The 19,771-nt window shown below is 39.5% G+C and overlaps 1 protein-coding gene across 2 annotated transcripts; it reads right to left on the bottom strand.

Annotated features, from left to right (window-relative positions):
• Nucleotides 1-1,077: 1,077 nt before the first annotated feature.
• On the bottom strand, nucleotides 1,078-16,788 carry fam135a (family with sequence similarity 135 member A). Of its 2 annotated transcripts, none has more exons than XM_062430339.1 (21): nucleotides 16,558-16,788; nucleotides 14,493-14,622; nucleotides 12,918-12,997; nucleotides 11,849-11,988; nucleotides 11,582-11,652; nucleotides 11,283-11,456; nucleotides 10,910-11,036; nucleotides 9,820-9,973; nucleotides 9,143-9,220; nucleotides 8,669-8,718; nucleotides 7,163-7,318; nucleotides 6,919-6,992; nucleotides 6,607-6,761; nucleotides 4,546-6,493; nucleotides 4,279-4,439; nucleotides 4,079-4,170; nucleotides 3,742-3,839; nucleotides 3,208-3,359; nucleotides 3,014-3,124; nucleotides 2,780-2,893; nucleotides 1,078-2,202 (listed from the first exon to the last, which is right to left on the bottom strand). In XM_062430339.1, the coding sequence occupies exons 2-21, from the start codon at nucleotides 14,567-14,569 to the stop codon at nucleotides 1,997-1,999; spliced, it is 4,218 nt and encodes a 1,405-aa protein (XP_062286323.1). In that variant the 5' UTR covers nucleotides 14,570-14,622; nucleotides 16,558-16,788; the 3' UTR covers nucleotides 1,078-1,996. The 2 variants fall into 2 exon arrangements, with proteins under 2 accessions (XP_062286323.1, XP_062286322.1); XM_062430338.1 differs by having other exon boundaries at nucleotides 7,163-7,321.
• Nucleotides 16,789-19,771: the final 2,983 nt, after the last annotated feature.

Here is a 19,771-nt window from a genome sequence, read left to right on the forward strand (position 1 = left end):
TCCATTGTTTTCTATTGGTATTACAATGCCGTGTTAATTAGAGATCCAAGCACCAATTGTTGGAAGTCAGGACCGGTCGGGACTGTTTCCATTCAGTGATGAATACCTTCAGGTTTCCTTTAATGGTGAATGTATCACCCCATGACCAATTAGCTCCACCAATGAATGTATTCATTTATTATGTGTACATAGGCTCTATTTCTAAGTGTTAAATAGCCTATTTTTCTTTAATACCATGAAATGTATTTTTGTGTGTGTGCTTCTGTTTACACGTATATTTGTTTCTGTGCATATATTTATCTGTGTGGATATATTTGTGTTTTTGTTACCTTGTTTTATATGATCAATAATACTATTTGTTTTACCCTTGCCATGTTCCGTCTATGTTTTGAAAATTAGTTTCTTTTAACAAATGTACTTTTATTATGATTATATTCAATTGATATGACTAGGGGGCATGGTTAATCTGTCATTATAATGTGCCACTAGGTTTTGATTTATAAACATACTTATGACCTTTTCAAGTGATTTGGGTAAACTGCTTCTTTTAGAGATAACACTGCTTGTGACACTCCTATGAAAACAGATTGACAAACGCAGTCTAATGAGATGCACACAGATTTTCAGCATATATAGAAATGTAAGTGATACTTTAATCCTTAAAATACAACTTGATAATCATTTTACTTCAAATTAAAATAGCATGAGCTCCAGTATACTCTACTCATTAGATGGTGCACTGCAAAATAGTCCACCCCAATTCCATGCCACATTTTGTTCAACATAGTAAAAGAACATCCAGAGTATCTTACTGTGACGACACTGCCATCTGCAGGGCAATTTGATACAAGACAAGTACATTGCAACATAAAAAACTGGGTTAGCTCTTTCAAATAAAAATAAACTCCCCAATCTCAAGGAACATCTCATTCAATCATATTTTGTCAGCAAAGCTTATACTTGTAGGTGACATGAAATCACATGCACATTAAATATGCTGTCTTAATGTGCAAAATCATGATATCAGATGTAACTATGAACTAATGATTAAAGAAAGTGAGTAAACAAGTTTCATAATATGCATATTTAATGGTATAATATAATGGTATATAAACAATTGTCAGATAAACATTGTTTTAATTCCAATCAATACTTTCCAGTTGAAACACATAAATAATCACCAAATGATACCAACCAAATACTTTCAAAATAAAACAAGTTCATATTACCAACATGTGCTTTTGTTGAATTGTGATCATTGCTTAAAACCCCTGTAATAAAATGCTGTCATGTTGTAGGCAAAGCTTTATTATCCCAACACCAGGCTGGGTAAATGTTGTGCAGAATGCTGCAATGGCAAAGAACAGCATAATGTATTAAGAACGAAGCCAATGATGCAGAGTCTGAACAACAATCCTATTTCAAATGCAATCTTTGCCTTTAAAAATGATGGAAAATAGTTGATAAAAAAGTAACTTGTACAAATGACCATTTTTCAGTACAAAAGCTTGTAAAATGTAGTCGTGGTGCAAATTAATGCAGTGAAAATTGGTGGAAAAACATTTGCAATGGTGAAAACAGTATGTGCAGACTTGACTTGCCATTTTTCTTTGTAGCAGCTACATTTCCAGTTCAGCATCTAAAATTAATTAAAAAACTTGGAGAAAAATACAAGTAGAAACATAACACATAAATAACACTGAAAATATAGCATATATGATGGGGGTAACTGATTTCCCAAACACAAAAAAAATTAGTGTTTAAAAAAAATGGCAGTAGAAAAATAAAAATGACGATCTCCATATCCACCGCGATTCCAATATGAACAACATAAAACAAAAGGATTTGTGACTTTGCTCTCATGTTTTTGAAAACTAAATAGAAGTATTTAAAAACTACGTGATAATCCAGATATTGTAATTAGAAATAAGGTTTAGATGCAATGAGGTATTAGCTCCACATTCCTCTCATCCATGTGTTTGATTCTGCTGCAGTTCTACTGAAAGAACTTGAGGCCTGCAACAAGGAAGAACTTCTCCAGGAAGATCTCAGAATCAAGGACGGCAATGTGGGCGGCCCGGCCGATAAGAGAATTGGCTGTGTTGGGCAGGGCGTGAATGACATCATATCGCACTAGATTACAGTCTTTGTTCTGAAGTACTGGTAGCAGCAAGTTCTCAATCATCTCAGCATACACAGGACCTGGTAAAGACAAGAGTCAAACAGTTTGGTTATTCCATTTGGTGACTGAAGCAACTATGTGAAAAGTTGTGTGATGAGGGCATCTTTCAAATTATTCTAACGGCATATGATTTAGTTTGCAAATTAGGCAATCCCTATTTAGTCTTTGTTGCCTTGTGTATTAAAAAAACAGATCTGTAATAGAAGGAAATTGAGAACATAAGGAAATAACTGAGAAGACACGGATAAAATAACTGAATGAAGACGACTCCCAGTTGCCCTTAAATAGCAGCACTCAAAAGATTTGACATTCCCCAAAAACTTACAGACTTCACTGTAGTTTGCAAAAAACAATTAAAAAAAAACTGTACTTAAACGGGTGAAACACAGCCTTAACATCAGACTGCAGTTTAGTGTGTCAGAGCCCTTAGGACTGTGCTAGTTCTGCTTTTATGTTCCTCTCCAATTTAAAATCTGAACACCACCTGCATTTACGAATGACATCTTGTCCTGGCAAGACATTACATCAGTGTGCCAACCAGACTGAATACACATATGTGAAAATTCAAACTGCTCTTTTAATCTTGCATTAGCTTACCTGTCTGTTTGTCCTTTAATGCAGTTTTGCACATCTCTATTCGAGCAGAATGATAGGGGACGTAGCGATCCTGCAGCGACCCCACAAGCACCACATTCTTGAAAAATTGCAGACCTTCAAAACCAGATCAATACAGAAGTTATCTTTACAATCTCATATTCCACACGTACAGTCTGAGTTGTCCAAAAATAGCAGCAGCAGCAGCAAAACAAACTAAAAAACAGCAAAGCTTACCAGATTTCTTGCTGAGTTTGTACAGAAAGGTTTGACGAGGATCAGAGTGATCACGACAGGTCAGCTGAAGGAGTGACCCAGATTTTTTCCACTTCTGCATGAACCAAAGACCTAGGAACAAAGTTCAATTGTTATTTAACATGATCCAACAGCAACAAGCAACATCAGCATCAGCTAAATGTTTGGACACTAACCTGTGTTGACCAGAGCAGAGCTGTTGTACAGTGTACCAAGGTGAGGTCCAGAGAGGGAAAGGAAGGTGTGCAGCCTGCTCAGGTAACATTTAAACCTGGGTCTGGTCAGTACCGAGCGAACTATAAGGTTCCCCAAGGAATGACCCACAAAGCTACAAAAGAAGAATACAGAGGCTTAGAGACTAAAGAGACATCAAACAACAGTTGCAATAAATTAACAATAACACACAAATGCAACATTGTCACTGGCATACTGTAAGTGTATAAAATCTTAGTGATAAAGTGGGCTTTAAAAGATGCATGGCTGTCTTATGAAAACTGTAATTAGTTACTAAGGTAACATTTACTGTGCTTTAGAGAACACATAGTTAACAGTGAATGGCTACAAACTGCAGTATCTCGTCAGTGTAAATAAAATATGACACAGATGGTTATGTCTTACTGCTGAAGCAACATGATAAATCATTAATGTAACCTCAAGTGGAGTAAAACTGAAGACTTAAAAAACGAAAAATACATTAGGGTGCATCTTACCTTATCTTTGACACTGTGAGGTTGTATATTTGGATGTACTGGACTATTTCATCCAGCAGACGGTCTGTCATTGACTCAAAGTCAGCAAATGTGTCATTCTGTGGACGAAAGGAGCATTACATTAGAAGATCATACTATGTTTTAGGATGTTTGATTCTTTTAACAGGTGTTTCAGCCTAGGTGGCTGCACAGCTGTGAACTGCTGATCATGAACAGGCTCAAGGCCTGGTTCTAATTTAAACTGATCCCAACAGCAAGTATAGATTTTTCCAAGTCACTTCAGTGGGAAATGTGTTTAATATTGATATTAGACAGCAGTGTGTGTTTATCCAATCACCTGGTTCCTCTCGGACATGAGGAAATCTATACGAGCACCGGGCAGTCCAAGCTCCAAATAAGTCTTCACAAGTCTCAGATCTGCGCTGTTGCCTGCAGCAATCAAGGGAGTAAAATAAGAGCCATGTATTTATAACACACACACACACGCACGCACACACACGCACACGCACACGCATTCCCAATGAAGAGTTGTCCTACCGTCCAGGCCATGGACGCAGACGATGAGATGGATGCCTTCTTCACAGCTTTCATCTTCCTCCAAGCTGAAGTAGGGCACAGTGGATGCCAGTTCCGGCACTTCACTGTACAAGAAGCCAGGTAACCTTAGCTGCTTCATTTCTTCCTTGGCCTTGATGAACCTGCATAATATGTATAAATAAATACATTGGTGAATATTAATTTATAACGTGTGAGACAGAATAACATAAAGTGGGACATAAGGGAAATGTATGCAGGATGACTCACGCTTTCATCTGTGGTGTGGGTACACATTCATACCACCGCAGGCTGGAGGAACGGGAGGCTGAGGGACAGGGGGGTCTTTCCAAGCTATACTCGGCACTGCTAGAGGCTAGATTGGAGCAGATTGGAGCTTTTGATAAATCCTTGGTTTCGGGGAGGTAGCCGATTCCAAGCTGTTCAAACAGAAGACATGTCTCCTGAGCAGCTGCGTCTCCGATTCGATCCTCATCAGCAACACCATTCACAAAGGTGTAGCCATCTCCTTCCTCGTAGAAACCATTCTCGATCATCTCATGCTCAGTCTCATCCTCATCCTCCTCAACTGGAAGTCCTGTCTGGATTCCCAGTGTGATAGCAGATGTTTCTACAGGACTGATCTCAGACACGTCTGTGCTAGAACAGGAGCCAAAATAGTTTTCTACCATCCCACGTTTTACCAGGTCAGTGCTACTGGTGGCAGAGTTACTGGAAGGGCAGGCAGTGTGGGGTTCACTCCGGGATTCTTTACTGGCACCAGGGCCAGATGCTCCCTCTAGTCCGCCTTCAGAAATACCTATCAATTTGGGGTCCGTTTCCAAGTCTAAGGCCGGTTTTATAAGAAGGGAATCAACTGTCGCAGAGTCTGGGGTGCAGGCCACATCAATGGCTGATCTTTTAGTGATATCCCCAGAAAAAACTACACTCTGCTCCTGCACCAAGACACTGGACTTCCGACCACTGACTTCAGCCCCACTAGAGCCCCTCGAGGAACCCTCGCCTTCATCATCTGAGGGCAAGGAGTTGATGGAAGTCAGAGAGGATTGAACTCCACTGACGGCACTGGTATTTTCTGCGCAAAGAATTTCTGCTGCACCACTGAGCTTCTGCACTGAACTTGGCTGAGCAGGCCTTGGTGCAGGACTCAGGAGGGGCCTTTCCGGCTGTGGAGCAGCAACAGTTGATTCAGCTACACCTAGCCCCGCACAGGTCTGTGGTCCGGGAACGAGTTGAGTGGCAAAGGAGCTGGGCTCACTCTCAATGCCTGAGTCTGAGAGACGGGAAGAGGCACTGGGGGCTCCTCCATCTGGCAGCCTGATACAATCACTTTTTACCTGTACTGACACCAGACAAGACTGGCTACGCTGTGCTGCCTCTTTACCAGATCTCTCAAACATAGAGTCCACTACAGATTGTCTTGAGTCACAGAGGCTTGTCTGGGTAATCTCGGGAACATTACTGCTAAGAGCTCCATCAGTCCGACACGGTAGAAGAACTGTAACTTTGTCCCCTTGGTATGGGTCTTTGTGACTTGGTTTCACCTCAATTAGCTTTAGCCCAGCAGGCCACTGTGGCAGCTTTCGGCCACAATGTTCAACTTGCTCATCTTTGTTAAGTGGTTGGTTGCATGTAGCGACAGCCCCAGTACCTGCCTGAGGATTATTCTGTGCATCCAAGTTTGTAGGATTTTTGAAGAAACCTTTTTGACAAGCAGCAGTAGTTATATTGTCATCTGCAACTGAATCAACAACACTGTTTCCACAATGTGCTGATGTGGCACCAGGCTCAAAAACAGAATTGGTATTAGTCCTTGAATGACTACCCGAGTAGCCCTGCAAGGCTCGTTCCTCCTCTTGGTTTAGGGGGGCTTCCCCCTCCTTGTACTTTGTGCTGGGATCACCATAAGGAGCTTTGAGGTTCTTATAGCCTACCAAAACTACGGAGTCCTTGGAGCCCTGTCTAATCAGCTTCTTGGAGTTGTCAGTCTTTGAATTTTTCTTCAGTTTAACTGACTTGCCTTTGGACTTAGGTGGTGGATCATAGCTGTCTGGCCAAGTGTTCTCTGTAGGGGCACACCGAGACTCAGGCAAGGGGCTGGCTGCTGCACCGCAGTCCTTGGAGTTGGGCTTGTCAGTTTTACTGGACACTGAACCAGTTCTAGTATTGTGCATGCCCAGCCAGGGTCCATCACGATCTTTAGAATCACACCAGGTTGAACATAAAATAGGCAAAAAACAAAACATAGTTGTTATATAAACTTGTCAGTGAGCCTCCAGTCCAGTTGAACAGCATCACTGTGTTACTGACCTTCAGTGATGGAATCCAGGTATCTATCCTCAAAGATGATTGGCAGGGAGCTAACATCACCATCCAGGTCAGCACATTCCACTGGAAGTGGAGGCAAAGACAGAAAGTAGCTGGAGCTTTTGATAGCATTAGTCATCTGCTGGTGACTGTGAGCACTGATGAACAGAGGAAATGAGACAGAGAGTCAGAGAAAAAAAAGGGCGTCAGGGTTTTCCAGACTTGGGGCATAGTATTTCAAACAAGTCAGTGCTGGCACAGGCTTGATAAAGCAACGATATGTTTCACAATCATCAACATGCCACCGCAACTTACTGTAACTCTTGATACGCCAGAGCAGATTGTCTTGGATGTTCAAGACAAAAGAAAGCTTCAGCAAACCGCCTTACCTGAAATAACACCATTATTATTCAGAGTATTCAGACTATACAAGCAAAGTTCAGTCAATACTGTTGCTCAAAATTTAGAGTAATTTAGAGAAAAGAAAAGGGTTATCATCATTCAAAGATAACTAGTCTGATATTTAAATGTGCAGATGATTTAAGAGGTTGGGACTCACTCTTAGTGTATGGTGCTCCATTGCTAGAAGGGCAGCAACATGCTCCTGCAGGGACACTACCTCTAGAAACTGCCCCCAGAGGGCCATAAGCAGAGAGCAGAGCTGAGCCAGGTTCATATTCACGAGTTCTGCCAGCTCGTCAGGGGACTCCGCTTTCTGCTGCAGGTAAAAGACACAGTAGTTATCCACCAGAGGGCACATGTGAGCTTATTTCCTTAACATAAGCATAATGAACAACGGTATGTTCTATGAAAGAGAGAACTTTGCTTTACAATAAGTAAAATAGATGGTTATAAAATGTTCTTAATTGTCAACTAATTAATCTCTGATTAGTTTAATTTTTCTCTCCTCAGGACAGTTGTGACTCGACCAACAAAAATGAATAAGCATCCTAGACCTTTGAAGCATCAAGAGCATTAGCATACTATAAGGCTTAGTTTCCACTGGTTTCTCTAACAGTAAATACGTCAGCAATGACAAGTAGGACATTTTGCTTCTTCACTGTCTCCTTTTTGCAATACTGACAGATAATAAATCATGAAGTGGAGAAATCCATAAAGTCTCTGACATAAATTAAAATCTTTTCTGCCCTTGGATATGTCATTTGAAACACTATATTTGGGAACAAAGTGCAATACCCTGAAGAGCAGAGGAGGCACTTGACCTGCATAATCTGCTGCCATCATCTACAGAAATTCCTATCATTCCCCAGCTCTGCAAAACATTGCCTATCACATCCAATCTGAAGAGGGCCAACTTATCAGGACTCAAGGACTCAACCACAAAAGCCTGGTTACCGCGCCTACACAATTACAAGATGCTTTCAGAGACTAGTTTTAAAACAACATCTTCGTAACCAAAAACAACATCTGTATGCTTGCCAATCTGCTCGTAAATGCTCTAACAGCACAGAGGATTCAGAAGCAAATCTTCTCCATAACTTGCTGACACTCCTCGAGTCACCTGACAAGTGGTACTCACTATTGACTCCAGTTGAGCTCTCTGTGCAATTCAGTATCACTTGCTATCAACTCATATTATATCCCTTGATGCAATACAAACAATGTTCTTATGTTTCTTACATTTAGCAACATACCCAGTTTGCATGTATGGTACCAATTGTTTCCATTATAGAAAATAAACTGTCAAAAATTAAAACAGTAGCATCACAGAAAAATGTTGAGCCCACACAATCCCCAGTCAATCTCCCATCTACTTCTATCCTTTATTTTTTTTTTTTAAAAGACTGACAACCTCCAGTAAATCAGGACTTCACACTCATGCCCAAGAGTCACAGACTTGACACATTAATCCAAAAATGTTCTCTCGGCAAACAACTTTTACATGTCCCTCTGCCACATTTCCTCTTAACCTCCTCCTTTCACACAAACTAATCACCAATTTGATTGCATGCCAGCCTTGTTGCTTCCTATAAACGTTTTGCATCATTGCCTACAAAACACCAATCATCAGAGACAGACAATAGCAGTGCTCAATAGGTCTCACCTTGACTTGTTCAGATAACTCAGCAAGACGGGCCTCTAAGTCGAGTTGTTCTGAGGACGCAGAGGAGCAGTGTTAGCACGATTAACTTTAGCAATTTATTAAATGATTATAAAGAAGGATGTCAGAAGAACCTGTAATAAAGGCTGAATAAGGAAAGTGGTGTCAGACAGTACTGATGCTGTCAAGAAGTACTTTTCAGTAACATTTATTTGAAAAGACCAGAGACAGTGTACAAACTTTACAGTACCACTGTGTTATGAGAATCTTTGACCAAGTCCTAATTTAAAAGATTAAAAGAAAGGCTGAGAATGCACAGGAGGCAAAAGATGAGAATGATAGCAGTTTATGAATATATATTGTCTCTGGATAGTGTGGCATAGAGAGGAAATAGTGTTTTCCACAAGAAGGAAACTCGAGTGAAGAGTAAAAGGGAGAAAAAGGCTGATTTGAGTTACTGTAAGGGTCAGGACATACCTATGTAGACGTGCCTTTGACTTCGGGGATAGGGTCTTCTGAGTACTCTCTCATAAAGGACTTGCATGCTCGGCTTGGCTAGTAAGATTGCACACATAGGCATGTTTAACCTTTTTATTACTTGGTCCTTTGGGATGGGTTAATATCTGTTCACTTGTCTGGATTAGGTTTGATCATAATGGTGAGTCATGTTTGGGAGCTGTTATGATTTGGTTTTAGTCTAGGGGTTAAGAGACATCTAATGAATGAAATTATGAAAACTTTTATAATTCTTTAAATTAGTCAACCACAGTTAGATTCCTGAATCAACTCGATGGATTCCTTGGTGTGTAGTCTGTTTAAAGGGTAGAATATGTTAATGAGTAGGGATCAGGTGAAATAAACAAAAACTTATAATAAACAACACAAACACAAATGCTGAAAAGACAAAACAATGAAAATCTACACAAATAATCAGAATGAATTGTATAACATTTGAGTGCTTATGATTTTTATCAAAAAGTGCCCAGATGACAATTTCAGATTACATTGTTTTGCAGCACACTTTTCAAGGATATTAAATGGTTCACTTATATCAACAGAAATGGCAACATAAGGGTAGGCTAGAATAGATGTAAGCACCTGTTTTTCACACTGTGCTTTGAAATGAGTTGATGTGAAGCTACAGTGCAGTATACCTAGTTCCATACGGTGCGAGGAGGGCAGGTCTTTGGTAACAGAGGTGAAGTAGCCAAAGAGGCCCTGGTAAGCAAGCAGGAGACTGGAGCACAGGTTGTGGTGTAGACTGAAGGCATGCTGCAGACAGTGGTCAGAAACCAGGAATGTCCTGCCCTGAGGGATCACGAGAGACACAGAGAAGAGGCTATAGATGATTTAATTCGGTAAACAATATTACTGCTCTCCTGGACATTCTAACCCTTGTAAACATCTGGTTCGTAGCCACTGCCACGAGAAAAAAAGACAAACTCACCTAAAATGTTTCTAAAAACAATTCTTGTTGAAGTTAACACTGATCTATAGGGGGATACCTATATTATACTTCTACATAAAATGCCAGAGCATAGTGTGTGCCTCATTACTCTGGTATCACAACAGATATTTTCCTGACAATTCTTCTGTGTGCACTTTTTTTACATAGCATTGCTTTATAGCAGCTTCTGTGGTGAAATGGAAAGCGGCCAATGATGTTATTCCTGAGCTATTAGTGATGGGGTATTGCCTCTGTTCTGCCTGAATAACTTTGGTACATTCACACTATTGCATTTTAGAGGCAGCTCTAGTTGGCTACCTTCCTGTCAGGAGAGGCCAATTACTCCTGGCCAAATGTGACAGTGGTCTGATAGTTTTCACTTCTTCTGTCCTATCTGTCAACAGCCTGAGACATCTCCCCTATGTCTCAGATGCAATGAATATAATACATCATTCTTCCTTAGGTGTAGAACCGTCTTATCCAAGTCCACAGCCATGTCCATGTAATAATCAAAGCCTGTATTAAATGATAAACGCCAGGCTCTTTTTATCTTTTCAGCTCTATGAGTCCCTGATTAAAAGGAAAACACACATCTTCAGTAACATTACGTTTATGACATGTCATCACCATCATTTAATCAGGCATTTAATCTAACATGACATAATATAGTTTAACTTCTGTAAAATAATACAACGGTGGCTTCTTTCAAACTTTTTAGGCCTTTAGGTTGATTAGTAGCATCTACAAAGAGCTTTGCCACAGATATTATTGTTCATATAAAAGGGGCTTTTACTTACATCTGGTGAGACTTGCTTAACATAAGTGCTGCCAAACACCACATTCTCCAGAGGTGGGATGACTGAATCTTTGCTCTGTGCTGGAGCATTGCGGTTAAGCCATGTGGTTTTCACTGGTCGAGGAAAACTAGGCAAGCAAAAGGAGTGAAAGTTAAAATTCTGTGTACTTCAACTTTAATGTTAAATTTGGTGTGTGAAGTAGGTAGAAAGGTATGTGTTGGAACTTACTGCAAACAACAATAGTAAATAACATGATGGAGATTTAAGAAAGAGCTCTAACATCTATGAATGTATAAATACATTGTGTGAAAATAAGGGTTTATATAAGTGTCTGAGTGTCTATAAGGTTTCTAGAGTTACGTAGCTGTCTGACCTGATAAGGGGCTGATGAAGTGCCACCAGAGAGGCATGGATGGCTACAGAGATGACAGAAAGGTGGAAGTAGTCAAACATGACATTGATGTGTTGGTGGATGCCTCGCTGAAGGCTAAAGTGCAAACGAAGTGTGCGGCCACTGATATTCTGCAGAGAGCTTGGGTCATCTGGCCTATGGAAATTAAAGAAGAAAGACACATCAGAACTTGAATTAGTGCTTAATATGCATAAGAGATGCACATATCTGTTCATAATCACTGATTCAAGTGGTCACAGTTCAAATCTATCAACACCTACGAGTAATCGCCATCTGTGAAGTATAAATCCAAGAAGAGCTGGAAATCTATGTCATTGAGGGACTCTTCCACCTGAAGATATATAAAAAAAAAAAGAGACTTAAAACAGCACTTATGCATAAAAACAAGGCAGCTATATGAAAGACATTAATGACTTACTATTGGAAAACACACAACAAATATTTTGGATTGGCAACACAAGCAAAAATACAGAACCCTCGATCGAGAGATCTCTACTTAAATCGCCATCTCTCGTTCTTAAACCCACCTTCTTCTCATCCAGCAGCATCATCACTTTGAAGAGGAGGACATCGTTGACGACAACCTCTTCATTCTTGTACAGGATTTGGAAAGTTTTGCTGGAGATGACATCATCTTGGACAGAAGCAGGGAATGCCAGATCAGAGCCTAGACAAAAACAAAGCTGTACTTAAATGTGTGTTACTGGACAAAACATTTCAGTGATGGTAGCCAGTCTTTATAAACACATGATTTGATGCTGTGATCAGGCACAGAACCATTTATATGCCAGGCCTTGTTACGATGAACAGAAATCCAAATGGACTTTTCAGATCCAACTATAAATTACAGATTATACATTAGCCATAAAAAAAAACAGGTTTTATCTTTTATAACCAGAGCCTCGAATTATTTTATGAGGTATATCTTATCAAATCTGAACTGAAAAGCCAAACATAGCAGTTTTCCATCTATGCTATTGAGCAAGGTTCACAAAGTCATAAAAATGGAAAATAAAACATCTAAGCATTGGAACAACATATTCTCTTGAGCCTGTTTATCTATGAAACAAGGAATTGGGCGCTTTGTGTAAAAGCAGCAGTGCAGTTCTCTAAGCGAGGGGATGAGGGATATGCACAAAGCCTTAGAGAAATACTGGAACAAGGAGTGGCCTGCGAGATAAGCCAGGGCCATACTAGCTCCCTGACAACACAACAATAAGTAAAACAAATCTGCTCTGGCAATAACTATTTTCCCTGAAACAGCACCAGAGAAATTCAAGAAAACATTATTTTATATTAATTAGAGTGTCGTCTGCATTTACGTAGAGCAGACAAGGAAAGCAAGAGGGTGTTACTTGGTATACTGCAGATGACTAAAATATAACAGAGAGTAAGAATTTAGATGATAATGTTACTTAAACTTAAGTGATGAGGGAGTTCTTAGTCAGCTGTAAGTGAAACTTTGGAGGGAGGAATGCAGGGCGAAATGCAGGGCTTAGGGTTGACCAACTGCATTCATGAAGGGTACCTAACCTTTCAGACTGCAGAAAAGGTGTGTGTATAGTTTATGAGTGGTAATGCACACAATGAATTTACCTCCTGGGTGGAGTAGACTGGTCTCAACTTTATGTGGAACCCGGGGTGGCACCTTCAGACTGCCACGAATCTGGTAGAACCTGAAAATGCAGATTGTGTTTTCTGTTAAGTAGATGAACAAAGGTATGAAAAACTAAACCTATTAGTCCGGTCCAACACATTATTGGAAGCTTGGTGAAAGGAACAAACTGCACAAGTTAGCTACAAGTGCCTCTACTCGTAAAATGACACTACACCTTTCATAAATGAATAATGAGCACTTTCTTTTGTAGTCAATCATGCAGTAAACCTGAGCCCTTAAAGCACTGATGAGCACAGAGAAGGAGTTTTATCGCACCACAGTGAAGTATCATTACACTGCTGCTGCAAAGAGAATTTCCAGATGTTAAAGACCACTACCGTTACAGCCATGAGTCATTTTTCCTCCTTAGCTTTCCATGAAACATGGCAAATATTGTATTTTGGTTGGAGTAGTTTTCCTGAGTTTACTCATCAACACAACTCATTAGAACTTTAGTATATGAGAAAAGGAAAGATATTGTAATCATATGTATTTGACTGGGTCCAGGGTAACTGGACACCATATATAACAGTGTCACAACCACAATTGTATCAGGGAGCAGGAAGTGACTATTTTACTTCAATGGGACAATCGAGGCCATATCTTGTTTCCTGTTAAAGAGAAACAAAGTCACTCAGTTACAGCGCCATAGTTTATTCAGTGTAATATGCTACAGTGGAACATGGGCTCAGTGCCTTTAAAACAACAGTTGCTTGTCTGTTATTTATCTGTCTGCCATGATTACTGTAAGCTCTGTCTGTGGGGCAGTAGTCCTAATACGCTATATAAAAACATGCTTATCTTAATGTCAAAGTTACATAATGTCTGTTGTCCACTGCATTGTCTATGCTGACACAGATTTTTAAGTTTCATTTAAACACAGACAGTATATTGGTAAAGCTAACTTTACAACACTCTAGTCATTAAGATGCAAATTCAAACTGCGTGACTCGGAAAAGAAGCACTTCTCCATACTTGTGCACAGCAGTTCTGACTACTTTCCTTAATTGTCTACATCCATTACCAGGCACTTAAAAAATGGCCAGTCACACATTTCATTTGATTATTTATCCAATGCATTCATTATGACAAATAAGAGAGCAATCCATCATCATCACATAGTAACCGAGAATCGTTCAACTAACACAGATATATATATATATATATATATAGTGTATTCAAACACTGCTCAGAATAATCAATGCTGTATGTACTATGAGCAATTGTTGAGCCCCCTGAAGCTCTACAAAGATATTGTCAACTGTCCTAGATTGACTGGGGCACAAAGAATCCATCCTGGTCCTCCTCCACCACAAGCTGCTAACAAAAGCTCATTCAAGTCCCCTTAAAGCATACTATTAAAATTGACTTAATTAGCAAGGTAAACTTGTATGTTATGTATTCTTGACAATAAATGTTATTTTGAAGCATTAGTGAATTGTCACCTGCTGGAAACACATGCCAGAAAAGGTTGAGATTTTTAAGCAATGCAGAGGAAATCAAACAATACTCACCCCCTTTGGAACAGGTCCACATTGTAGAACTTGTGGAGTTCCACAGAAAACTCCACCGTGGCCTGGACTTCAGTCATCGTGGTCTCTACAGGCAGAAGTGCCTTACATCATCTGCGATACACCTGTAGGCCTAACGGCAAAGTAATCAAATTAGTCACCTCAGATGTTGGACTCCTAAAAAACCCTCTTGGATAAAGTGAACAGATTTTTATTAAACTTTCTTTCCATTTGATTAAGATATACTTTTTCCACTAAAATTAGGCTACCATTTCTGTGTGCAAGCAATCCACTAATTCATCCAAGGTCATTGCCAAACCCCATGACTTTAAAGAAATGGGAAGCCAATGGCAGCGGCCACACAATCACAAGATTAAGTTTACGATCAAAAATACAATTATGGTAAGACTTGGGTGATGGTCAACTTTTTAGAGGAGTTATTGCTAGGGCATGAAGTCTACATTCAGCATAGGAACAGTCAAGTGTTGTGGGCCTAATTGGTTAACAGCTCAGCTGGTTATAGCATTAGTATGACCGGGAAAATGCTAAGAATAACAATGCAAAAATAGGCCTGAAATATAATATCAACCAATTGGCCATGTTAAAAATAAACAGACATTTTTAGCTCAAGATAAGCCTAATCTAAGAAACCTTGTTTATTTCTTTGTGGCTGTAGTGGGGGAAAACTGAATTGGCAATAACTACCATACAGACGCTCCTTAAATTAGTCATGTATGAAATGAATAAATCATCCACTGGGTGACAACATGCTATTGTGCTCATGCCAGTGAAAACCAATATGGAGACACAAAAAGGCATCATGAATTTGACCTGGTCGACACAGGCACCTTGTGTAGAGCAAATAGTAGCAGGTTATGTTAATATCCACATAGCGTCCCTTCCAGGAAGAAGGGATCTTTGAAAGCTGTCAGTTAAAATGAAACTACACTGAGCATGGCACTGAGGGCATACAAGGACACAAGTAGTATTTGCTCAACTGTTGAATTACCTGTTCCTGACACAGTTAGGTGTTTATCCCTTTATTGAAACCATGCATGACCCATTTTACCACAAACTGTGACACAAGTTTGACAAAGCATCCAGTCATAAGAATCATATCAAATCAATGACAGCTGCCTTTTTGTTGAGCCAACTTTCAAGCTAAGCTACAAGGTCTACAGTAATGGCATGGGAAGAAAGAGAAGGAGAAAAATGGTAAAGTGTAACATTACAATATGCAGAGATGTGCAAATGTTTACACAAACAGCTCTGTCACAAACCATAAGCACAAAACTGCACAACACTATACGCAACAGGTCTGTAAGGTTTGGGCTTAAGCCAATAGTTTTGTCTGAAGATTTAACACCGTGTAACACTAAAGGCTATTAATATGGATAGCAGGAAAATGTGTCAACATGGGTTGAACTCGTTGATTGTCGAAATGTTTCTCTTAATAAACCAGTCAATGTAATACATATCTGCTGAAAGGTATGTTTATGCCTAACGTTGCAACAATCAAGCGACATGCGTTTCCCTTCCAACACTCCAGAAATTGACTAATAAGGACATGTAACTGGCACCTAAGACAATTAAGGGAAACAGTCCACATCGGAGAGTGAAATCAAAACATTTAACTAAACTTAGCCCCATTAAAACACATTGACACAAGGCCTTACCGGTCTCCGCTGATTTCTCTTTTACAAAAAAAGAAGAAGGGCATAAATCCTCCACTTGTTACAGTCAAGAAGCAGCTTTTAACTTAGAGCTGAGCTAAGCTACTCGGTTTAGATGCTCTTACTGGAGTGACATGATAAAGGTCCCGAACTGCGGGGCTGACAATCTCAGCAGGGGCATCTGTGGGTTACAGGTGGGTAGCAACCAAATTAAAATTTAGCTAACGGCCCACTAAAGGTCAGAAACGGTCCGACAAAGCCACACCATTCTTGGACTGACCAACGATGCAAAAAGTCTGCCCTGATAGCCACTTAGCTATCGGTAATGTTAGCCACCCACTGAACACTTGTCGCCGGTCTAACATTAGCCGCTCGGGCAAGCTAACGCTACTCACCATTGCGCTGGCAAGCTAACGTTAGCAGCTAACCAACGTTAGCTCCAATTTCTGGTCTCTCGTCGTCCTTTCACTCTGAGGTCTTGACAGAAAACACTACTCCGCGGGAGTGTTTCACTTCTTAGTCTGACTAACGCTGCTTGGGAAACACCTTTCAAATGACAGACTGGCTACGTATCCCTCAGAATACTGTTGTTTGCTAGCCATCGAGCTAACAGAGCTAAATCTGTAGAGCAGCCCCAGCTGCTCGCTTATGAGCGCTTAACTGCGCGTTACTGCACATACCAGAAGCGCAGCTGACGCCACATACCAATCTGCTCCCTGTAACACAGCTGAGAGAAGTAGGGTACATGATAATAATAATAATAATAATAATAATAATAATAATAATAATAATAATAATAATAATAATAATAATAACATTTAAAAAAAAAATACAAATTACACTGCTAATCATTCATTGTGTCATTTGCCATTTCTTGTGGAGCTTTTAAGTATTCGAATTGTTATTAAATAATAGCCTATATCCATATTAATGTTATCAATTTCATTTATTAAAAGTATAGGCTTAAGAATACCTAAATATTGACCGTGTTTAAGGATCTATGGTTGGTCAGTCAAGTCTATAGGGTGGGTTTAGCAATGTGGCTGTGCATGTCTTTGTCAAATGATATTCTCTGTCTTGTGCTTGACTGTGTATCCCTTGTGTTTTGTTCTGTTTCATACTTATATCTGATTTTGCATACCTGTGAATAGCCTAAAAAGATCTTAGTGCCATGGGATTTGAGTGTTCAAAAAAATCTAAAATGGTGACTCAGCCCAAATGATCCTCAAATTAAAATATTTACTGCAAGTAGGTTAATAATAGGTGATGCAAAACTTTTATTTTTGCATGCCTCATACTGTATGTACTTTTAATATCCTCACAGCGTTGTTATATGCAATTAACAAGAGTCCTGTATAAATGCACTTCTTTGTGTATATTGGTTGGTTCTTGCTAGCAAGCAGAATGACACTTAGATCATGTTGGACAAAATACATTAAATAACACTTATCTGATCATAAATTTGGTGCAAACATACACAACGTTGTTATGAAAGAAAAATATAATCACCTGAGATACTTCAGATATTAGTGTTCAGATAGTACAATTTGGTTTGTCTGTGCTAGTGGCCATTTTATCACTTGAAACAAATGAAACATAGTAGAATCAAAGAGGAAATGGCGGGGGAGGAACATATGATCAGCACTTTCATGTCTTGTTTCCCTGAATGAACATTTACAAATTCTTGACACAGCTTTCATTATAAAACCGTCCTACCTTATAAAAACATCAAATACGAACCTATCATTTAAAAAGGGATGAGAACTTTGCTTCTTTTTTTCCTTTTTTTTACTCTGCCACTTGGCCTACATACAGACATGCACACATCTTGAACTGCCTTTAAGTCAGCAATGATTTTCAGTTTGGACTGCACTGGAAACAATGCTTTCTGACTACTGTGTAACCATAGAGATCACAGAGAATGTGTTTGTAGTAGTGCCAAGCAAATAAAACCACTACAGGTTTACATGATCTTTTTCTCAGATAATTTATTTAGTGTTATACATAATACACAGTCATGAATGTAGAACTGCACATGTGATGTATTACTGTAAGTGGATGCTTCAAGAAGCATGGATTACTTATCTAAGATGGGTGCAGAGGAACTCCATTGGAATGTAGAGTTGACACTGTGGAGACTGTTGACTCACTCCCTCAAATAAATTACAACAGTCAAGCCTATAAGAGACCCCTCACTGCTATGACCTGAAGATGTTCATTCCTGCTGAGGGAACAACTGTCCAGGGTCTTGTATTCTCCGGGAAACCAATCTGAAGAAACATCCAGCAGCAGGTGTTTTCTTTTTTTTAATTTTCCAGATCAAGTTATGAAATGGGTGGAGTTAAAAGGTAAAAATGTACTCAAGATCGACTGTATGAATGATATGTCATGTAACTGATACCGACAGTCTGATAGCTTGACTTCAACACTGACAGACACAATGTAAATTATTACAATTGCTCAATCATAATGCATGTTAAGGTTGACGATTTCTGATTGCATTCCAGAAATATACTTCTGTACTCACTGTGCTGCTGTTATGTGATCCCACAATATCTCTGCACTGGACTCCATTCTCAGGGTAAGTAGTCTAATGCACTGCATGGTAGGTGCAAATGGTGAGATAACAATGACAAGGGTTGAAAAATGAATGTGAGCATTTCAACAATGAAGGCCTTCACATCCAAAAAATTTGCTGTAAAGGAGGGTCATGTGGACCTTCATACCTATTAACAGTATCAGTCAGTCCTCTGTGTACTCCATATGTTAATCACATCCCTGCTGGTAAGTTTCCATTTGTGACCGCTGTTCCTCTTTGTTGAAGTGGTTTCTCTTTGGTTTACTTTTGCAGCATATATTCTTCATAACATGTTGAATAATTGTGCAGTTTTTTTTTCTTTTTTACTCATAAATGTCAAATGAGCTGTCTCGTGCTGCAAGGACCTTAATGATAGCTCACAGTTCTGCTAATTGGCATTCATTTATGTAAGGCAATTATTACCTGAACATTGCTTCAAGTCCTTTTCCAAGTTCTTCCCTTATTCTGGCCCCCCTCTGTACATACTGTACTGCTGCTCATATGTATATTTTATGACATGTATGTGTGGGTTCGTTTAGCAGTACTAACACTGGGTTGTGTCTATGGTTATAGATTCAACTAAATAGAAATTGCTGAGTAAAATACACTGATCATTTGCAATACTGGCAAAGCATCAGATGACAATACAGGATCAACCTTAATTCATACATTTACACGGTGTCAGGTGTTTAAAACAATGCTTACAATGCTGGCATCCTGCTTGGAAAATGGAGAATTGCAGGATGCTGTAATCAGTCGCTGGCTATGTGAGCCATCTACTCAAACTTGATAAAGAATTTTAACTTCCTGTCCAGATGTGTGAAAACAGGCAAAAGTAGAGCCTAAGTGTTAAAGAGGAAACCACAAACAGTTAGATATAGCCTAATATTTATTCAAGGCAGTGGTGCAGCTTTCCAAACACTGAGCTTTTATTCCCTCTCCACAGCACACACACACTCTTTGACTACTAACGGGCTGCTTTCTGTTTCCATCTTGCAGCTGTGAGATTTTCATCTCAAGTTGGTATTCAT

Source organism: Scomber scombrus, chromosome 12, assembly GCF_963691925.1.
Source record: "Scomber scombrus chromosome 12, fScoSco1.1, whole genome shotgun sequence".
NCBI classification, from domain to species: domain Eukaryota; kingdom Metazoa; phylum Chordata; class Actinopteri; order Scombriformes; family Scombridae; genus Scomber; species Scomber scombrus.